The 23058-nt window shown below is 41.6% G+C and overlaps 2 protein-coding genes across 4 annotated transcripts; one reads left to right on the top strand and one right to left on the bottom strand.

Annotated features, from left to right (window-relative positions):
• The first annotated feature begins 10997 nt into the window (after positions 1–10997).
• cxcr3.1 (chemokine (C-X-C motif) receptor 3, tandem duplicate 1) lies at positions 10998–16065 on the top strand. Of its 2 annotated transcripts, none has more exons than XM_056602210.1 (3): positions 10998–11051; positions 14211–14471; positions 14629–16065. In XM_056602210.1, the coding sequence occupies exons 1-3, from the start codon at positions 11004–11006 to the stop codon at positions 15367–15369; spliced, it is 1050 nt and encodes a 349-aa protein (XP_056458185.1). In that variant the 5' UTR covers positions 10998–11003; the 3' UTR covers positions 15370–16065. The 2 variants fall into 2 exon arrangements, with proteins under 2 accessions (XP_056458185.1, XP_056458184.1); XM_056602209.1 differs by lacking the exon at positions 10998–11051 and adding an exon at positions 13342–13420 and having other exon boundaries at positions 14084–14471.
• Positions 15441–21651, bottom strand: LOC130391882 (C-X-C chemokine receptor type 3-like). Of its 2 annotated transcripts, none has more exons than XM_056602208.1 (3): positions 20923–21309; positions 20329–20673; positions 15441–19576 (listed from the first exon to the last, which is right to left on the bottom strand). In XM_056602208.1, exons 2-3 carry the CDS (start codon positions 20665–20667, stop codon positions 18641–18643), a joined length of 1275 nt encoding a protein of 424 aa, XP_056458183.1. In that variant the 5' UTR covers positions 20668–20673; positions 20923–21309; the 3' UTR covers positions 15441–18640. The 2 variants fall into 2 exon arrangements, with proteins under 2 accessions (XP_056458183.1, XP_056458182.1); XM_056602207.1 differs by lacking the exon at positions 20923–21309 and adding an exon at positions 21320–21651 and having other exon boundaries at positions 15444–19576.
• Between the last annotated feature and the right edge of the window lie 1407 nt (positions 21652–23058).

Genomic DNA, 23058 nt, shown 5'->3' with positions numbered 1-23058 from the left:
TCCTGTAATCAGATAGTCACATAGACGTTGGATAAATAAATACATAAGTCGATATGATAATTCTTGCATTACATAGTAACGCATATTTACCTTGCAGTAGGTCAATCCGTCTTGTAGGGGGACAATCTCGTGATACGGGTGCTGTGTCACACATTTAGGACACAGCAGTTCTTGGTCTTTCATACAGTAGATCTGAAATACATCTCCGTGCATGCGGCAAATACTCTGCTGAGCAGGATTGTGTCTATTCTGCCATTTTTTCTCCCTACGGAAAGACTCGCAGGTGTCATTGAGCGCACGGTTGGGGGTCGGCTGCTCTCCCTCGAATGCAGCCTTGCATAAGGGACACTTCTTCAGATTGGACTTCCAGGCATTCTTCAGACACTCGCTGCAGAAGCTATGACTGCAAGTTAAAAGCACAGGGTCCCGATAGAGGTCGAGGCAGACGGAACAAGTCAAGTCCTGTTCCAGAGGCGAGCGCCCTTTAGACGTATCTTGGTCCATAGGTTCTTCCATCGATCCAAGGCCTTATACGGGTTTACTTTCACTTTAAAATGCAAGGAACGATAATTATTCGGTTGTAAGTTTGCTTGTTTCAGCGATATATTCAACGTACAGTAGGCCTACTGTATGACGGGTCTTATTTGTTTGACAAAATAGTGGTAATTCGTATGAGTGAGAAAATAAGTTATTTACCAGAGTGATAGTTGAGTTTACTCTAGAACTACGCCAGTAGTATCTGTTGTAGCAGTAGCCTACACGCTCAGCTTGATCTCGCGTTGCCAAAGCAAAACCACGCTGTGTAGCAATATTATCTCTCGCGAGATTCTCGTTCCTCTACCACAAAAAGGCTACTCCCCTAGTCATATTTTGTTTTGTATTCCACATGCGAATGTGTCAGAATTCTGCGATAAGTTTTCATGGCAAAAATATATTCTGCTCAGTTTCTCTGAATCTACGAGATACCTCAAATCCCAAGAGATGCTCCACCTGCTTGGAGTACGGTTGCTGCTGCTAATCAGCCTAAAAGTCTTGTGTCTCCCCATATGCACGTTCAGCACTGCTGAACGCAGGCGTTATGTTCATCGGAAGAGGTAGTAGTCTGACGTCCATGACACCATGTGGATAACACGCCCCCTCCTTCCTAAAACTCCCAGCCCAAAACAGCAAACAATGAAAACGTTTAGGGTTAAAATCCTTTAATAGGTCCATGGTTAAAATATCTGAGTTCTTAGATAATGACCTAGTTAATTATTTATTTTTTTCTCAAGTGAATGCATTGCACCTCCGTATGAGTACACATTTGCACAGGATTGTACAACTTTATAGGAATCGTAAATTAATCTTAAATTGGTATTGGATTAAATTCTTGGGAACACATCTTATCATGTATATAACATAGACTAAAGATTGACAGTAAATGTCCGTGCAGACACAAACGAGAGCGAGGTCGTTCGAGATGTAATACAATCTCCGACCAAGAGGGAGAGTCCTCTTCACCAAAAAATTATCCGCATGTCTGCATACATATTTTTATGTCTGGAACCTTTTACAGTCCCTTTTATGATTGAGACTTGACCAAAATATCACAGCAGCATATGCCTGCAGCAAAACACAATGAAATAAATAGTAAAAACCACCTAAAAAATGCAAATTTAACACATTTAATCTGAGAAAGAAGATGAAAGACATGAGTTTTATCCATTGATAAGAAATGCATGACAGCTGATCACCACATCATATAGGATTGGCAAACACAGGAAGATCACTTGAGATCAAATGGCTTCATAATAACATCCTCCAAAGCAACAGCAAAAAAATATTTTTTTCTTGTCAATCTGTGGCTGACCAGGGTTATCGGAGGTGGTGGGGAACACACTAAAGTCATTATATTAGTCATTTTCCCACATTTAACCTATCATATAGATGTATGCATGGTATTGTATGGTATCATAAAATGTTGAACTTATCTTATGTTATAATATCTTATATATTGATCATAAAACTGCTACTTGCTAACAAGAAACTCAAACTAAATATAGTTGGTTTGTTACCTACTTGGTTATTTAGTCAGTCATGTACCATAAACATGCAAAAAGGTTTCCTTTTGACATGGCGATTTCTACAGACATGCAGAGAGAAAAACGGACCGAAAGATGGTCATAAAGAAAGCAAACCAGACAGACAAGCAAAATAGGCGGGGAGACAGTTGCTCAATAAAAGTGTGGGAGAGGTTGTAAGATTGAATATCTAATGACATGTTTTTTATGCAATTGAAGACTGAGTTAACCAAGATAGGAGAAGGATTTAGAAAGAATTGTATGTTGGATATCTAAGCTATATAACCAAATTAAAACAGTGGGGGTCTGCAGGTAGAAAAACGGAAGGAAGCTCAACAATAACCAAAGACGAGATTTGTAAAGTTATCCTTCTCTGTCTTTAGGATCTGAAACCTTTGCATATGCCAGCCAGCAACCCGAAGGGCTTTCTATACCATCCCCCCTCCCCCCCATCCGATAGTTGCTTCATGAACCACATCCAGAGTGCGCGTGTTTCACCTTGTGTTTCTGCAAACACTATCCTGTTGAACCTTTACCACTTCTCGAGTCTTATCTAGCCCTCAAACCACAATACTGGAGGCAGCAAAATTACGCTTAATCTCAGGACATATGTTTATGACATCCCCTAACTCTAGCCCCCAAAGGGTAAGACAAAAGTACATTCATTATCGGGAAGAAACTTTGAGAAGGAACACAGTGTGGGGGTCCCTCCTTCATGGCATGGTTAGGAGGGCAATAGGTGCCATAATTTACATACATTTTAGAAGCAATCATTTAAAGTACGATTCATTTATTTTTTATTAGTAATTTCCATGTTGATGGGGCACTGGCTGGTGGACAAGCTTGTAGGGATTGGGGGCCAGGTGTCCACTCACGATACAGGCAACACACTAAAGACATGGTAAGAGCAGTGGCAGGGTGGGCAAGGAACATGTAGGGCACCAATCCAACACCCAGCGGCAGCAGGGGTTTGCTACTGCTGGCTAACAGGTTGTTTATCTGTAACGAGAGCTGAGGGACACTCCTATAGGAGCCAAATGAGAGAGCAAAGGTGTAGGTTTAAAGTTAGCATTTGAATTATTCAGCAGAGTCAGCGTCCCCGATTACATATGGCAGACTTTATTGGCAAAGTTAATAATTGGGTGGTGTCAAAAACATATAGAATGCAATGCTGTGTAGGCCAAGATAGTTATGAATGAACCATTACTTATTAGTTAATAAAATACCTGGGTTCACTATGTGTCCAGGTCAGGCTCAGAAGCATCCAAAACATTTCGTAAAGGTGACCAATTGTTGTACCTTAATGTTTCCACCAAAGCCGAAGCCATCTGTTAACCTTTGGACTGAAAAATAAATATGAGTCGCACCGGTAAGTACCCGGCTATGCATAATAGCGAATGAAATCAGGTAACAGCATGTTTCTACATCCCACTTGGCTCTCATAAACGTTCTCAAAGACAGCAGCCTAGCAATGAAAACATGGACAGCCATTGGTGACAATTAGAAGTGGGAGATAGGGGTCTTCCCATTTATCAATTATGCATCCCCCCCCGCCTTCATTTTGTTATTTCAGAATAGATAAATAACAAGACGTGCTCATGTTCAACACATTTTCAATAAGTACAATAATTAATCATAATAATACAAAAATCATATTTAATACAATAAATACAGGAGAGACGGAGAGAGAAAGAGTATAGGTCCTTAAATTATTATTTAGTAGTCGCTGGTAGACAGTGTGTGTATGTGTTTGTGTGTGCATATACGGTTCTACATGTATGAGGCCATTCATTCTGAGAAACAGTACAATAAAGAGAGAAAACAACACAGGTTTGAAGGTTACATCCACGGTTTAGGTGCTGTGATGAGTCTGTGCTTAGTCAAGCAGAGCTTAATGTCCAAGTGCTGCACATAAGGTGCTCTTTACCACAAATACAGCAGGTGCACAGCATGCAACAGGAACATGAAAAAAGGTGTGAAATAAAAGAAAGCAACAAGATGGGGAGGATTCACAATGTGACCGAAAAAAGAGCCTTAGAAAAAAAAAACGGTTTCACAGGTGTGAATTTGTGAAAATAACATTGCGTGTGTGTGTGTGTGTATGTGTTCTGTACATGTTTGCATGTTTGTATGCGTGTGCGTCTGTGTTTTGAAGGAAGAGAGAGGAGGAAGTGTCTGTCAGACATAATAAGAGAGGAATAGAGATTTCTATATAAATGATGTATCTGACATTAGGAGCACGTCTTAAAGTGGTCGCCAATCATGAAATGGCACGATTTAAAATGAAAACAATGATGATCAGGTTTTCCATAACATTTACATTACATGTCAACATGTAATGACAATAAATGTTTGCACCTTTCTACACAAAAAGATGCAGGGGTGTTTTTGAGTAAGTATGTGTAAATGTGTTGCATAAAACCCCAATTTTAACACCTTGATGAATCAGTAAAATATAACACCCTAGTTTTCTTTGCAGATTTAGGTCTCTGTACTAACCACATACTGTCGGAAGGCTATACTTACTAATAGCCTGACTAATGGGCAAAAACCCACAGTAAAATACATTATACATGTGACCGCCACCCGTTTCGTTTGAGGTCAAGAGAGACGCAGCGCCAGTGCAGAACCTATCTCTTGGTAGGTGTAAAGTCATCTGTTAAATAGCAGTTGCCAGGTTGTCATGCCACATAGTTTGGAGAGGCGGGATAAATTGGAGGAGGATGAGGAGAGGATAATTATACCAGCTGTTTTGTGTCGTCAAAGCATTTTCTGTGACAGATTATAGCCATTGGTAATGTATGATGTTTTTGACTTGCACTCTCGCTTTCGTTTTCCATGAGTTGAGATACAGCGGAACACCAAGCACCTTTAACCTCTTCGCTGTTGCTTAAAATGTTTAAAGACACAAGCTGATTATACATCCATGGACAAGAGAGACAATACTGAAATAGGGCTTTTCACTGATTGACCACAGGAAGGGAAATCCAACTTTTCTGTGACAATGTTTCAGTAAGTGTTGACTATACACAGCGAAGTTAAGATCCCCATGGTGAAACAAAACATCAACACAGCTGTAGTATCAAACTATTTAGTTTTAACATATACAACATATCTTAATACATGGGAAACTGTTTGGTGTGATCTTTGTATCGATTGTGGTCTTTGCAAAAGAGAATTTATATTAGCTACTTATCGCAGCTTAATAATGCGAACAGAAATCCAAGTGGGTGTGTATATCAATGAATAAGCTTAGATAATTATGTGTAAGTTACAGATACTACCGCACTTTTCTGTTATGAATAACCACTTCTTCTTCCACTTCTTCAAATCAGTTGTATAGTTGTTGTCAAGGCCAGCTGTATCGTTGTGCAGAAGATATCGGAAGAAAAGCGGTAGTGCTGTCAGGGATGTCAAGGATGTTGTGGATGATGTGGAAGTGCATGACTACTGCAACAAAAAAAGTATAATGTATCGGATTTATGAGATAATTATCATTATATATCATAATTGGATTCTGGAGGAAATCAGGGACCAACTCATGTTGGGAATTCTTGACAAGGACATACCACAGAGGCTACGCCCAAATCGAGCTAATCCTGAACTTCACTATTGATATGACGTGCTGGAGGAGCAGCAGGTTTAGGACCTAGGAAGCAGAGAGAGCCTGTTCTGTAGAGGAGCTCCAGCACAGTAGGCAGCCTTCAAACTATTCAAAGAATCCTGAACACGGGATAAGCGGTGACCTGTTGGAGCTCCATTCCAACGCGAGGTGTGCTCAGAGAGGTAAAACAAAAGAAGAGTTGGGGCGTCGTAGAGGTTGGAGGAGTACGGCCTACCTGCCTTCAAACTGACCAAGATCACAAAACCCTCATGCCACTGATGATCTCCAAAGATCTCGACAATGTGTTGATCCGCTTCCAGAGACTTCTCGTGTGTTTGACAAGGTTCAACCAGGATGTAGTCAGGTACACAGGGCCGTCGATAAGGGGTGAAAGGTGATGACGATTCAGGGGGCCCACAGCCCAGGGGGGGCCCACAAAAAATAAAAAAAAATAAAAAAAAAATTATTCTAAATTATTATTATATCACAGCCCATAGTACTACCATAGTACCCCCCCCCCCCCCCCCCCCCGTCAACAATTGTTCTCCCCGGTCAACAATTGCTCCTTCCCCCCCCCCCCCCCCCCCGTCAACAATTCAGCGCAGGGGGGCCCATCAGTAAATCTTGTCTAGGGGCCCAGGAATTGTAGCAACGGCCCTGCAGGTACACATTGGGAAAAGACCACAGCCATGGAATACCCACAGTCCAGAAGACCACAGAGAGACACCAAACACAGCCAAGACAATCACATGGAAATTGAGTGTTTTGTCGCAGCTGTGATGAGCAGCATGCTGTCAGCATCAAAGAGGATTTACAGCCTCCGAGCAGAGGCAGCGGCAACGAGAAGCTCCAATATTTGCTCCGGTTAATACAAGAGGGGTGGCCTGAACAAATAGCCTAAAGTGGTACTGTGGTGTACAACAGGAATAGGGAAATGGTCATGCATAATGAAAGTGTTAACTACGAATGGATTATGGTTACATTGTGTGCTACAATTTGTAGTGTCTCATCTTGCAAAGACAATAGGTTTTGCTGTCTTTCAAGGGGTCCAACTCTTACGTCACGGTCACATTGTTAAACTGATTAATTGTCAAATCAGGACTAATACATAAAACAAACACCCTCTAATATGTTAAAATTTAAAACCTGTTTGGTAACACTTTACATTACAGTGGCCTTGCTAGAGTATTTATACATGTAATTAGTGCAATATAATTTCAACAGAAGTAATTACATAGTATACTTATTCTCCCACTTGCTTTGATATAATTGATATGGAGGAACATGGAACATTGATATGTATGGAGGTAGATTTGTGTCTTTATTATGCAATCAAAAATAATAGGTTTGAGAGCAAAACTTTCCACACTGCAATCAAAAAATAGGTTTAAGAGCAAAACTTTCCACACTGCAATCAAAAAATTGATTTGAGAGCAAAACTATCGACACTGCAATCAAAAAATGTTTTATTGCAAGATAAATTAATGTGATAAAAAAAATATTAATGGGAATCCAAAAGTTTTGTTTGCAAACCCAAAAGTTTTGTTTGCAAATCCAAAAGTTTTGTTTGCGAATCCAAAAGTTTTGTTTGCGAATCAAAAAGCTTTGTTTGCGAATCCGAAAGTTTTGCTTGCGAATCCAAAAGCTTTGCTTGCTGTTGAGCTGAATCTCGTGGGCGGGACCTACGCCGAAAGATGTAAGACACGTCTCTATTGGCCAGTCTCGATCGCAGTGACAGCTTGGCAACATCCGAAAAGCCGCTGCCCCCCGACCGCCTCCAGAAGCAGATTGTCGGCCTGACGGACAGGGTGTTTGTTTGTGCCTCTCAATCCGCGGCGGCGGTCAACAACATCGCCCTGCTCTCCTCTGCCATGGTCTCCTTGTCGGCTGACAGCTCAACAGCAAGCAAAGCTTTTGGATTCGCAAGCAAAACTTTCGGATTCGCAAACAAAGCTTTTTGATTCGCAAACAAAACTTTTGGATTCGCAAACAAAACTTTTGGATTTGCAAACAAAACTTTTGGGTTTGCAAACAAAGCTTTTGGATTCCCATTAATATTTTTTTTATCACATTCATTTATCTTGCAATAAAACATGTTTTGATTGCAGTGTCGATAGTTTTGCCCTCAAATCTATTTTTTGATTGCAGTGTGGAAAGTTTTGCTCTTAAACCTATTTTTTGATTGCAGTGTGGAAAGTTTTGCTCTCAAACCTATTATTTATGATTGCATAATAAAGACACAAATCTACCTCCATAGATATGTAACATGTTATGTTATATTTCATGTGCATATTCATCATAATAAATATGAAGTGACAATGCAATTATAAGACCATAACATGGATCAAGGTGTTTATTGGAATGCTTTTCTTTTTTTCTTATTTTTTTTTACATCTGTAACAATAGTTCCCTATTAGGCACACACACTTATAGTTCTATGTAAACTCCTATTTAGGTCTTAACAAAGGACTCGAGAGTGAGGTATTAGTGTAACCAATAATAAATGTTAATAATTTTGTCTCAGAAATTATTAGCTAATAAATTTCAAGTACAAAACGACATAAATTTCTAAACCATTAACTTTTCGAAGAGCCAAGCATGTTAATACATTTTTGTTGGAAATATGGTAATAAAATCAATAATAAAATCCATCATGGGAGCCGATATTCTTCCCAGACCTTCACCAGCAATAATGATCAAATTGTACTGTAAAAAGCTAGTAAGGGATGTGGCAGCAGACAGTTTTGATCCCAAACCGGAAAAACGATACAAGCCTAAATACACAAGTTTCTTGGGTATTTCCCCTCAGCATGAGCATTCTCTAATCTGTCACAGAGAATGCTTTGACGACACAAAACAGCTGGTATAATTATCCTCTCCTCATCCTCCTCCAATTTATCCCGCCTCTCCAAACTATGCGGCATGACAACCTGGCAACTGCTATTTAACAGATGACTTTACACCTACAAAGAGATAGGTTCTGCACTGGCGCTGCGTCTCTCTTGACCTCAAACGAAATGGCTGGCGGTCACACGTATAAGGGGAATGAGTTTAATAACCGAGATTTTGACTTTTAGCTCTTGCTGAAAAAGGATAGCTCAAACGGGCCGTTATTTTGGCGACCCTCTCGGAATCATGGGCCATGAGAACTAGTCGACCAGAAGGTGGTGTAAGATAGGAGATGTTTTTTGTAGAAAGGACGGCCCTACCACCCTGACAACCTTGTTCCAGGGCCTGACTGGGAATCACATACCAAACTTTTGCCATTTCGAACCCAGGGGGTGCATTTCACCACCAAAGCCTCCTTTTATTTTGATCTCAATGAGCAGCGTTATTACAGTGCTGCACCCAGACCTTATTTCACCATGACACCTGAGATTTCCACAGAGCGGTCCCAAGGTGTCCCCTGGTTGTTAGGTTTAATGGCCAAGTTCCTACCTTTTTCCTATGAACTTAGATAGATTTATAGCCTTTCATTTCCAATGCATTTCAATTAAGCATTTGATGATGCTTTTTTAGTCACTTCCTGTAGGGATAGAGCCCCCAATTTAATTATCCTATACTTTATCTACCTGAGGCCCTCTTTTGTATAAAAGAGACACAGGATCTTCCCAACGATCATTTTCATCACTTGATGAGAAGGTCCTTAAGCCCCCTTTCATATAAAAGAGACCAGATGTCTCTATCCTACTCAAAAGTAATTCTAGATACATCTAATTGTGTGTTTTTGTATCTTCTGACAACCTCTCAGTGAAGGATTGCATCACTTCCTGTAGGGATTGAACCTCCAAGTTGATAATCGTGCACGTCATTAACAGTCAGACACCCAGTGGGCAAATATGTGCAAATCCTGCTCTTTTGTTTTGACATCTTGAAAGTGCTTGTTTAATATATCCAGGAACAATGCACAGACTGCTCATACTCTGCTACAGAGAATGCTACAGGTAACATTAGTTTTAAATTATCGCAATAGAAGTGAATGCATAAGCTGGTGGACCTATGCAGTTTCAAATGTCAACCACGAACGCCAAAACACATTGACACTCAGAAGGGACACTGATTTCCCCTTTGTCTCCATAAGTTCATAAATTTGCATTTTGCTCAACCAGCGCACTTCCTAGTAGTAAACCAGGTCTCCGTGGTCAGCTTTCAGATTCAACTGCAGCAACTGTGCACACACATTAGCCTGTTAGATTATCCACTCACAAGTAATTTAATCATTAAATCAAGGTGGAAATGCATAATTTCCCTTTCAACTTGTGCCACCAAACCCCTTTGCAATACAACCATCACTGGTGCACCACAGTTGTCATGCAACCCAGTTTTTCGAGCAATAAACCATAGTCCTGCATTGCTGTACAAACTTCCTTAAAAATGGCATCCCCTCTAATAGTCAAGCATGCCGATCAAGCAAAGCAGTTCCTCTCGTGTCTCAAAATCGTCTGTGTCTGCCAGATGGCTTGTGTAAGTTATGACGGCTGTCTCATCTATGGCCAGTGAGTGAAACTGTTTCAGATATTTCTCCATATCTTCTGCCATGTCATGATTCAATCAGAAACAGTCCTACGGGATTACATTCTGGAATTCTGGAATATGACTATCTGCCGAATGGACCGTTCCTTTCGGCAATACAAAAAGAAAATCAGGTGCAGGAACCTTGATTCGGAATTTAAATTTTAAAACTTATTTGTGTTTACTGGCAAGGGCATTCCCAGTGCTGTATGAAATGGAAATTGAAAAACAAGTACAGTCAACTACACCTTTCAAAACATTGGCTGGTAAGCTATGTACTGTTTAGTCTTTTCAATCCATGACTACAGGTAGTGATGAGCAGCATGCTCCCTAGTCTACTTTGACCTGTGATTCTGAACCACCTTAGATGTATCCATAACACTCGGTGTGCACTCCATTATCGGGGCATCCTCTCTGTTTACCTATGGTTGCAATGACTCTGTGGGTTTTAATCCATGCTTGCTGTTTCTGCAAAATACATCACCATTCTCTGTCGTAAAATTGTATGACCTGGGTGTGACCATTTTCAGAAAGATGGCTCCTATAGCCCATGACGGGACATGGCGGGGGGGCAGAGTCAGGGCTCTGACAGGCAGGGGGGAAACAGCATGAGGCAAAACAATATCAAACTGTCCCCAACAGTTCCTCATTACATCAGAGAAACATAAGAATTCCTGTTTGGCTAGTAGAGAGCCTTCCGTGTTGTTCTTTTGTACTTCTCTAAACCCGTGTGCCCGTTGTGAGACCTGGTGGGCGTTTGGGTTATGGCTTGGGAATGGCTATAAATAGTCGTGTTTCTTTACTTCAACAATCACAATGAATCAATAATGTCTTCAGCATGTGGTGCCTGGCAACCCCGAACGGCCCTAAAAAAGGTATTTGAAAACTTGCCCTGTACATGAACCTGTTATATGAAAACAATATTCTAAACAACCGCCTGAATTGATTGGTTCTTGCATGTTTCCTGTGATTGGAACAGGACGCTGTGATAAGGTACATTAATGTTTAGAATGTAAGTACTGTTCACGTTGTTTACGAGTTTATGAGTTCTACGTATTCTGTCATTTACACAAACCCAGATGAAGATTCATCATCTTAATCGTGCTCTTCGGTAATTTACCAATTTGCAGATTAATGATTAAAGTCCACCAAGAAGGCTGATGATACCAAATGATGGCTTGTGTAAATTACACTTTACTTAGAACTGATGAACTCGTAAGCAACGTGAACTGTGCTTACAGATGAAACATTAATGTATCTTATCACTGAGTCCCGTTCCAATCACAGGGACCAATAAACAATCATTTCTGGGGTTGTATTGTGTTCTAATAATACAATCATGTTAAAGGTTGGCTATGGAATTCGCTTTTTTGGCCTTTTTTGCAGAATTACTTGAAATCCTTATCATAACCCACTTACAGCCACTGAGCTAAAAGTACTGACATGAAAATTAAACAAGTCAATCATCTATGGAACGGGCAGGGCTCGAAAAACTCCAGCCAATGATTTCCATAGCCACCGAGTTGCATTGGACAGTAAGTACGTCAATCAAACGGTCGTACTGCACTCCCCCTCCCCCGCGCGCGACCCCTTTGTGCAGTACTCGTGACCCAGAGCAAGCTCCTGCTTGTCGTTATCCTGCGGTAGCTACTGGAACTAGTTAATCCACATTTGGACCTAGCAGTAGAAGACAATTTCCATGGCAGACAAGACGCCACCTTCCCCATGTTTTTTTTTTAATGTTGCCATGTTGTTTAACGAAAACCTACGCTAGCCTGGCTCGATCTCGCGCATCTGTGTTCGCGCTCGTGCATGATTGCGCGTCCAGGTACTTGTAATGGGTGGAGTCAGAGTCAGCGTTGAAGGAGAGGGGGTAGGACCATTTGAGTTGTGTATTTTCAAAATCTGCTGGCGTTTCGCAAATCCCATACCCAACCTTTCAGTCAAGTCAAGTCTAAAGTCAAGTCTTTATTATTGCCAAGCAACGCAGTCGTGTGGAATTCATTTTGGTGATTTGGCTCACACAGGACAGTACAATACCACACAGAACAAGGGAGACAACAAGTCTGACTGGACATACACAAAATACATCACATTAAAACTAGATACATGCATTGTTACCAGAGTGAAAATACAATAAATAAAGGTAGCTAAGACAAAGTGCTAATGCATTTAAGTACCCTTAGGAGGAGGACATAGCTTTGTAAGCAGAGCAGATAAGGAGTGTTTGTTGGAATTAAGCCTGCACAGCCTTCAGATAGGTGCTATTGGACAAGCGGATGGATCTGGACCTGATGCTTCTTAGTATTTTGCCTGATGGTAGAGGAAAAGGGAATTAGCAGGGTGTGATGAATCAAAGAATATCAGGTGTTGTAGATGTCACTGATGTTGGGAAGGTCTAGCCCAATGATTCTGGATGCTGACCTACCGTCTCCAGACCAGACTTATCATCCGTTGAAGACTTTCACACACACACAGTGATATAGAGAAAGTTAGGATATTCTCTATCACAACCCTATAGAATTGAAGCATCCCAGCCTTGGACACTTTACATTTTTTAAGATGTCTTAAAAAGAACAGTCTCTGGTGACCACCAACAAAGATGTTGATGCAACAACCAGTGCATGTGCATGCATACCAGGCCTGGGGGGCTGGAGGATTGCTGTGTTGAGTAGGCCTAATAAAATGTAAAAATGTTGGTGGCTCATAACCAGAAAATAGCCTACCCCATACCCTCAGGACACCAAAAGTGCATAGAAAATGCAAAACAGTTAAAACACACTAAGTTGTATACATACACTTATCGAGTAACGTTGATGTAAAATGTATTTATAATATATATATATATTTTATGAAGATATATTTTTGTGTTTATAAACATTGAGGTGCAATGCATTTGTGGTTTGCAGAAACATACAAATAGCAATGTTTTCTTCTGGCGACTGGAACATGTTATTTAATTACTTTCATCATAAATATTTCATTCTATTTGTATTTTTATGTGTATGTGTAATGTATAAACAATTATACGCTTTATTTTTTTCATGTTAATGGATTCTCCTCTCTGAAATGTAAGAAGTGTGTTCTAGGATTTGTCAAAAAACGATCTACATATGTCTATAGTCACTACTTCCTATTTGCGACTGCCTTCATCTATAACTGCTCACTGTCGTATGCTCGAGCTATTGTGTGGTTTGCAGCCTCAAGCATAAGTGCATCGAGTGAACGCCAGTTGTCACATTTGGTGAGGCTTTACTTTACTACTACTACTACTCTGAGACGTCTGCTATTTATTAGTGGAATGAGCAAATTAATCTGTATAATGTTTATCTTCTAAATTGAATGTTGAATTACTCTTATATATGCTCTTATGAATGACTGTGTCTAAAAAAAATATCTATATATATGTATACATATACATGGGCTAAGATGTGAAGCAGTCTACTAATTGTTGATAATGATAATATTAATAATAGTTACCCTATCTACTACTAGTACTGTACAATAGTTTATTATCTTATAACATAAAAATATTATTCTATCTGCAATTATATTGAACTTTTACAATCTACTATTAACTCAAGAACTAATAGGCCTATATCTCGTTCAGTATTTCTTGAATTAAGTAATTTCTTATTTTATTGTATACTTGGTGCCCGTTGATCTTTCCCCGATTGATATCATAATGAATTGCTATAATAGGCCTATACAATCATATGACATAACATAAGATGGTACTGTATTAATCCCAGAGGGGAAATTTAAATGTTTTTTTTGAGAACACGTATCATCGGATATCTTGTAAGGCACTTGAACATGCTGCCACCGTGTGGTTAAAAGATAATAGTACATAATTTAGATATATTATTTCTGTTACATAACTTTTTTCTATTTTCAATCCTTCCAGTGTTTAAAAGATTGAACAAATGGAGCTGAACGAGGAAGACCATTTATATCTGTCAAATAACAACTATTCGGACGACGAGTATTTCGACAATGAAGACTGTTGCGCGGGTATGGTATGTGACTTTCAGGAAGACATTAACTTCGAGGCAGTGTTCATCCCAGTCGTCTACTCTCTGGCGCTCCTGGTCGGGCTCCTGGGGAACAGCCTGCTTCTCTGGGTTCTGGGTCGGAGGAGCAACACCTGGAGTGTGACCGACAACTTCATCGTGCACCTGGGAGTAGCCGACAGCCTGCTGCTGGTGACCCTGCCCTTCTGGGCCACGCAGGCCACCCCTGTAGGGTGGGTGTTTGGGACCCCTTTCTGCAAGGTCGCTGGAGCTCTGTTCACGGTAGGCTTTGGTTTAAACAGAACACATAAAGGCTTGTTTTCACTTTCAACAAGCTTAGATGATCTATTTAGACACCTTGAGAAGTTTTTCGAACATAATAGCAGAGCAGTTCCTCTAAGTGCTAAATGCATTCACACCTCTGTGCTTGTTCTCCCAGATCAACTTCTACTGCGGGATCTTCCTGTTGGCCTGCATCAGCCTGGACCGCTACCTGTCCATCGTCCACGCTACACACATGTACTCCCGCAGGAAGCCCTGGATGGTGCAGGCCAGCTGCCTGTCAGTATGGCTCCTCTCCCTGCTCCTCTCCATCCCTGACTGGGTCTTCCTGAAGGCCATAAACGACAAGCGCATTGGGAGCAAAGTAGAGTGCATTCATGACTATCCTCTCCGCTCTCAGTCGGACATCGACTGGCGCCTGGTGTCTCGTCTGTTCTACCACATCTTGGGCTTCGTCCTGCCCTCCGCCATCTTGATCTTCTGCTACTCCTGCATCCTTCTGCGGCTTCGACAGGGCCCCCACGGCTTCCAGAAGCAGAGGGCTGTCTTAGTCATCCTGGCGCTGGTGGTGGTCTTCTTTGTCTGCTGGACGCCCTACAATGTCACCTTGATGATTGACACGCTGCACATGAACCACACCATGGAACACTCCTGCACTAGCAGAAATTCCTTGAACAAGGCCATCATCGTCACGGCCTGCCTGGCCTACTTCCACTGCAGCCTGAACCCTGTGCTGTATGCCTTCATGGGCGTCAAGTTCCGCCACCAGCTCCTAAAGATGCTCAGGTCTCTGGGCTGCAGGGTGAAGACCAGGGCCTGGTTACAGTCCGCTGCCAGCTCCAGAAGGAGTTCCAGCTGGTCCGAGTCCGGCCACACCTCCAACTCCATGGCTATCTGAGCGAGTCTGAGACTAAGGTTCAGCAGAGAGCGCTGGTAACAGTTTGGGGACCGGAAGCGGTAATTCAGAGTGGAGAACAACAGTATTATTTTAACCAAGCATAAAGCTCCAAAGTGTCTTGCTTTCTTTGCTCATATTTTTGCTATCCTATTATTGAGTAATAAAATGCCATGCCTTATTTTTATAGGTACAGACTGTTCGACAAACGTGTATATATAATTCTTTATTTCAGACCCAGGAGGATCCAACATCAAATGAGCAGAAGATAATAATTACGGGTTGTGGAATGGAGGTCCAAGGTTTTAAACTTTATTTTCAGTTTCTGTTGGTCTGTGTTTTCAATGAGGTGGTCAATGATTTTTATCGTCAGAAATCATTGTCACATTTTGTATCAATATAGTCAATTTGGTAAATGTTAATAATATGTGCTGAAATAACATACAACTATTTGTTATGCATAATGAACTGAAAAGTTGGCACACATGCACTGTCAACATATAAAGGCAGTTTAACCATCACATATTTGTCTAGTGTAAAAATGTAATGGATACAGTAAAATAATAAAACAAGCCTTCAAGAAGCAGTCATGTGTATTTTAATAAACAAATGTGTTAAATGTATTCTTGAGTACCTAAGGTACATTGAAATAAAGTTCAAAGCTGGCAGAACAATGTTCAGTCATATACCAAATATCTTCTGCCAATGTAACACATGGGTAAACCTCTACTTTAAAAGTCAAGGTCTAGTAAAGCCCCACCATCTGCAAGTGAATGTGAAACCGCAAAACAATCCACCTAAACATGTGATTCTAACTGAGGCTTTTATGAGACAGTAAATTACAAGCACGGAAGCCTCAGTTTTAGCAGCCATCGGATATGATTGATTGTTCCTTTCGATACCAGTCTCTCATTTGATTGGCCATACTGTAGTTCCTCTGGTATAGACAGAGGAACCTAGTCCTCACTCATACCATGATGACATTGTTTAACAATGCTTAGTTGCTGCAGTGCTTCATTCCTTGGGCTGAAAGCGTCTGTTAATTGTCTAAATAGTGAATGGCAGCTGTATTTCTAAACTCTGCATATCTCTTGAAAACGGATGTGACCATTCATCCAGAAGTGATACTTAACACGACAAAGACCAAGTGGTGAGGACATAGACCGATGAAACACAAGACCACAAATGAGGGAGATGGATGTATCACCAAGCAGCGGTCACAGGCATACTTCCTACTTCGGCACAGCTCGAAGCTCTCCCTGAGGGCTGTTTCTCAAGGGGTCGAGTACAGTTTCAAGAGAAAAGAGAAGGAAACACGCCACTGCCTGTGGTTGGGTGGGCCCCCGCACTGACGTGGCTCAACAAAAAGATGCATGTCTTCTACTCCTCCTCGACTGATTGTGCTACGATAAGTTCAAAAGAAAGATTCTACACCTTTCATTCAACTTCCCTTCGTGTTTCTGGTTGATACCCGTTTCATATATACTTCTTTTCAATAAACACTCTATGGAAGCAGGTCTGCCTAACGTACGACATTTTATGCAGAAAGGGATGACAAAAAAGTATTATTGTAGACCAGGGGTTGGCAATAGGCACGCGTGCCACCACTGGCACGGGGCAGCATAATCATTGGCAAACTTAAAAAACAACAACTTTATTCTGTTTTGGGCATTTCCTTCCAGTGCAAATATGTTTAAATTAGTTACAGAAAGCAGTGTTCTCCAAGGGATCAATTAATAGTTTTTAAACCTATTTTGTGAGTAATAGAGAAGAAAATATTTAAAATATTGTTGCAAGTGGCCTGTATGCATTGCCTTCACATGGTTTTGCAAAGCTGTACATGTCTTAAAGATATTAATGTGAATGGTTCCAGCATTCTCATATATTCTTGTTTTTTACATTTCTCACAGTGCAAATATGTTTTGAATGAGTTTCTGAATGTTTCTGAAATGCAATTACCAAACCAAAAAATCATTTAAAATGTTGATGCATGATTGCGGACTATATGGAAATAGTACAATATCAGGTCTTCTGGAAATGTTTTTGGTCACTTTGTCATAATTCAGCGTCATTTTTTATATATTGTTGCTTAAGGCACACTCATTAACGAGTAAATGTCAAACTGGCATTGCATGTTGAAAAGGTTGCTGACCCCTGTTGTAGACTGTTAATATTTTTTCAAAAACAATTAATTTAATTTTTTCTACGCAGATCCGTCCTCCTATACTCTCCCTATATGTTGTTGTTTTTTTAGGGAACAGAGCAAGCCACACCCGTCTCGGAGCTCACACCACCAAACAAACACGAGTGATGGCTATCATGTTGATGGCGACAACACGGTAGCGACACACAATGCTCTTCTCATTGCCTCCCTCTGTCTCCCTCACCCTTCCCTCCGTCCCGTCACCTGACTGATGACATCAGCCGCCTGCTTGTGTTGTCTTGTCTGCCGACGCATGTTGCAACAAAGAAAACCCCTTAAAGCCGAAGGGAAGAAAGAAGGGGTTAAACGAACCGGCCCAGAGCTGACCCCATTTACACAGGGATTTAAACTAATAACTCAAATGGAAAGTAAAAACAAAGTTAATTGTCCATTCTGAAAAATACTCCAGTCTTTTCAATCAATGATTACCATATAATGACAATATAACACCATATCAATTATCGTAATTACTATAAACACAAACATTCATAGCAAAATAAATAAGAAAACAAAATATCAAAAGCAATAAAAAACATCCCATCGATTTTGCGCTACACTGGCCAAAAAGGATCCCATTAAAGCTGTACCATTTAACAGCAGAGTCGTATTTTGACTGCCGGTCTTAATCTCAATTCAGATGTTTTGAGCCTAATCGCGATTCGTTAGAATATGGATCGGCAATACTGATACATGGTCTGAAATTTGTACCGCAAATTTTGCTCAATAAAATGTGACACTGAATATGTTTTCACCTCTTAAAAGTGGATTTTAAGTTGATTGTCCAAGAAAAACAACTCTGGCCACTCACTTCCTAATATAGATATATATATAAACCCTTTACGATATCATAAAACAATATTCCCTGATAATGCATTATTACAGCCACATGTGTAGCCTTACAGTTCTTACCCCATGTAAAAGTTCCATGACCACATGCAGCTTAAAGTGCATTTATTCATGATTGATTTCAACATGTAGGACTGTCCCCCGCCCGTGAACCCTTTGACCCTTAAAGTACCTTCCTGTTCATGAAAGGGAAACAAATAAATATTTCCTGTGTGGGCGAAAAAGTCATGCTCTCCCATCCACTTCATCATGGTCAGCATTGGCTTGGTGATCCTGCTGCTCTGCGACCCTGGCCTGGGTCAGGGCTGACTCCTCCTCTTGGTTTTGGTTTAGCGCGACCTCCTCCGCAGAGATCTGCTGCTCTGTGGCCCTGGTCTCGGCCTGAGCTGCCTCCTCCTCCCGGTTCTTGTTCAGCGGTACCACCTCCTCTCGGTTCTGCTGCGGCAGCGGTTCCTCTTCGAGACCAAGCTCCCACAGAGTGCGGCTGGAGTCGGCCTTCTCCACTGGCGGTACGCAATAAAGCGTCTCCAGCACCGCTCTCCTGACGTTGTTGCACAGGCCAAAGTAGAGCAGGGGCTGGAGGCAGGCGTGGAAACAGCCAAGAGCAAACATGAGGAGCAGGCCTTTCCCCAGGGCGCTGGTGGGTGACCCATAAGCACCGCCACTGTCGCCGCCCTCCGGCTCCGGACGCTGCTCAGTGCCACGGACGGTGTGCGCCAACAGGGACAGGTTGTAGGGCGTCCAGCAGAGAAGGAACAACCCCACCAAGCCCAGGAGGAGCCTAAGGGCTCTCTGATTCTGGAGGTCCAGGCGGGGTCCTCGCCCAAGCCGCAGAAGGAAGCAGGAGCAGCAGAAGATCAAGACGGCAGAGGGCAGGATGAAGCCCACGATGTGGTGGAGCAGGCGAGAGGCCAGGCGCCAGTCGACACCGGACCGAGGAGCAGGCGGGGGGTAGAGGTGAACACACTCTGGTCTGCGTCCCACCTCCAAGAAGACCCAGTCAGGGATGGAGAGGAGCAGGGAGAGGAGCCATACTGACAGGCAGCTGGCCTGCACCATCCAGGGCTTCCTGCGGGAGAAGAAGTGAGTGGAGCGGAAGATGGAGAGGTAGCGGTCAAGGCTCATGCAGACCAACAGGAAGATCCCACAGAAGAAGTTGATCTGTGAGCATAAAAGGTAGAGAGGGGGAATTACAGAGGAACAGAAACCAAGAGAGAAAAAGACAGAGATAGAGAAAGAGAAAGAGAAAGAGACAGTTAGAGGGAGGGAGCGAGCAAAAGAGAGCGAGGAGGAGAGGAGGGTAGATTGAAACAGAAAGGGAAAGGGAAGAAGAAGGGAAACAGAGTTATAAAACTGAATAACATACTGTTCAACACAGTAAAACAAATTCCCTTAGAGGAAAACAGGATGCAGACCCTTTCTATTCTCATAACAATCCATCTCGTTCTCTACTGGGAAAGCAAAAGTACTTCACTCAGGGTGACTTGGGTTGATCAACAGAATAGAGTCCAGTGACCTCGTTCTGTTTGTATCTCCAAGGATATATTGGCCAATGGCCAAATTCCTAAAATCTCTCCCACATTACAGTTAAAGTGATATTGGTTACTGGTCGCACAGATCTGACTTTTCAGTTTCAAGATACACTGCAGCCCTCCCCAAACCATTATATTAATCAGTACATACATTCCAATATGATTAAAGATTATTAAGTTGATCAAGTTAAATTGATTGTTTAAGTCTTAATGCACAAAATTGCACAAAGTAACAAAACACAAAGATGATGTCCAGATCCCATAGATGCAACTGCTTTGTTTAAAACTATGTTTGAAATACACACAGTGTAGGCTATATTTACAGGAAACAAAGAACAGCAATAAAGCAAAGAATACAATTTCAATTCCAGGTATACCTACATGAAAGACAGCTCCGCTAATCTTGCAGAAGGGGGTACCGAAGGTCCATCCGCTGGGGCGAACAGCCTGCGCAGCCCAGAAGGGCAGGGTCCCCAACATCAGACCATCCGCCACAGCCAGGTGGAGGGCAAAGATATCCATAACACTCCAATGACGTCTCTTGCGGACAAGAAGAGTCAGAAGTAGAGCAAGCCCCGGGAGACCGATTATCAGGGCTAGGGAGCACAGGAACGGCAGGAAAACGGTTGCGGAGTCTGGGTCGCCTTCCTCTTTGTGCGTGTAGTCTCCATAATCGAGTGACGTGTTACTTAAAAATAATCCGTCGAGATCCACCTCCATGTTGGTCTGTAAATGAAACAGAAAAGTTCAGTGTACCCTGATGTTGATAAGACGATCGAGCAACAGATCCACAACCATTCGCTTCTTCACGTGAAGTGTCGCCTGCGCTGAGGCAGAACTGCGAGTCAGAATCCCACTCACTATAAACCCTCACATGGCCTTGATGTCATCATCATGTGGGTATTGTCAAACGCTGCTTGGAAGCACAGTGTGTGGTAGTGTGGTAACACGTATCGTAACAAGGAACAACCATACCTGCCTGCCCTAAACAGACATGAACACGATATGTAGATGACTATGAATAGGAGGAATGTAACATAGGCTAAACGCCATGATTCTCTCATGAGGTAGGCCTGATGTAAAAGAGGGTTCTACAAAGAAATACACAACTAACTACGCGGATGTACGTCTGACTACAAGGACATACGTTGTATCTTTAGGGGCGGATATTTATGACAGGACCTCGCCGATCTAAATAAAGAAATAACTAGTGTTAGTTTTCAAACAGCAGTAGTGACGGTCTGGGTGTAGCCTACATCAGAAACACTAACTTGTTAATAAATGGCCCATTTCCCACACAGAATACAGATCTTAGGGTTGAGGGCATTACAGATCAAAAAGAGAAACTGAAAGATCCCAGGTACAAACCTACCTGGTGGCGCCGGGATCAGACAGATTGAACCGAGAATTCCGCGGGAGGTCTACAAAGCATGTTACATTCGAGGGGTTACAGACCAACTACTTGTACGAGACAAACGACTGTCGAGCGCATAAATACTACACGCAAACCAAACGCCTTGGTATGCACAACATTAGCCGATTCATGATTAAACAACACGATAGCAAACCATGACCTATCGGATCACCTCACACTCACACGAAAACCCGTTTATGACACGAACTAGAACGTCGGTCAACCTCAGAACAACAAAGCCAGAAGCCTGTCGCGGACACCCATCCGCCGTGGCCACTAGAGGGCACTGTGGCACTTTCCACATCAGATTATGGGTAAATAATGTGTCTGATTATCCGTCCTTCTTGTACACACATGATCATATCTATATCTATATATCCATATAAAGCTCTATAACTGTGGAAAAAAAACAATGTTTGAAATAATACCAGGCGTACTCTACACAGCTACTAATACTATCCTACTATTACTACTACTACTACAGCTGCTACTGCTACTAGCCTACTGCTACTGTTACTAGCCTACTACTACTACTACAGCTGCTACTACTACTAGCCTACTACTACTACTACTACAGCTACTATTACTAGCCTCCTCCTACTACTACAGCTATTATTACTAGCCTAAAATACTACTACCTTGCCACAGGTACTACTACTAAAGCTACTACTACTACTAGTAGTTGCCTGCTACTAATACTACTACTACAGCTACTGTTACTAGCCAACTACCACTCCTTAAAGCCTACTACTATTGCTACTATAACTAGCCAATGGATTCATGGAAATATATGTTATAATATAAAATATATTTTATTTAAGATTTTGATCTTAAAAGATCAAAAAAAAGTTGCACGCACACAGACACATACACAGACACACACACACACACACACACACACACACACACACACACACACACACACACACACACACACACACACCACACACACACACACACACACACACACACACACACACACACACACACACACACACACACACACACACACACACACACACACACACACGTTCAAGAATAACAGTAATACTACTAATAACAATAATAATGCTAATTAAAATTATTATTATTATTATTATCAACTACTTTTATTTGTAATGTGTTGTTTTAAAGGTATATAGCAAATTCATACAACAGTGTTATTACTGTGGTTGACCTTACACAGCCATATGCCACATATGTATGTGTAAGTAATAATAACAATAATGAAATTGAGAAAAGTCGCAGACTAATAAAAACAACAAACAACAAATCCTTTTTCGTCTGTGGAATAGAAGAAAACTTTTGCTGAAGTCTGCAAAACTTCAATCTGTCTGTTTAAAATGAGTAGTGTGCACAGACTGTTTGAAACGGGAACCCTACACCGGTTTCTCAATCATAAGGATATTTATTTGTTATGGTTCTATCAAATGGGCACAGGGGGTTGGTTGCAACTTGGTATTGACAAAGGATAGGAATTGTATTACCTAATTAATAATATAAGAGAAAAGTTTGTGTTTACCTATTAACTTTATGCCATTTAGTTTTGGATATAATAACAGAATTGTTTGCATTAACAAAGGCAGTGTCGTTTGTTAGGGACATGTTATTTTGTGGAAGGATTGGCTCTAGTAGAGTTACACTCTGGGGGTCCATAGGGGAAGTTGAGGAAACCATGGTTCAGACTTCTCCAATCA

This window comes from Gadus chalcogrammus, chromosome 11, assembly GCF_026213295.1.
Source record: "Gadus chalcogrammus isolate NIFS_2021 chromosome 11, NIFS_Gcha_1.0, whole genome shotgun sequence".
Lineage (NCBI taxonomy): Eukaryota > Metazoa > Chordata > Actinopteri > Gadiformes > Gadidae > Gadus > Gadus chalcogrammus.
The sequence above is the reverse complement of the archived record's forward strand: the minus strand, read 5'-3'. Positions and strand labels throughout refer to the sequence as shown.

Coding starts and splice junctions, on each gene's coding strand:
- cxcr3.1 (XM_056602209.1), top strand. CDS start 14,103: ATGGAGCTGAACGAGGAAGACCATTTATATCTGTCAAATAACAACTAT. Junction 14,472..14,628: donor TCGCTGGAGCTCTGTTCACG/GTAGGCTTTGGT, acceptor TTGTTCTCCCAG/ATCAACTTCTACTGCGGGAT.
- LOC130391882 (XM_056602207.1), bottom strand. CDS start 20,667: ATGGAGGTGGATCTCGACGGATTATTTTTAAGTAACACGTCACTCGAT. Junction 19,577..20,328: donor TTAGCGGAGCTGTCTTTCAT/GTAGGTATACCT, acceptor TTATGCTCACAG/ATCAACTTCTTCTGTGGGAT.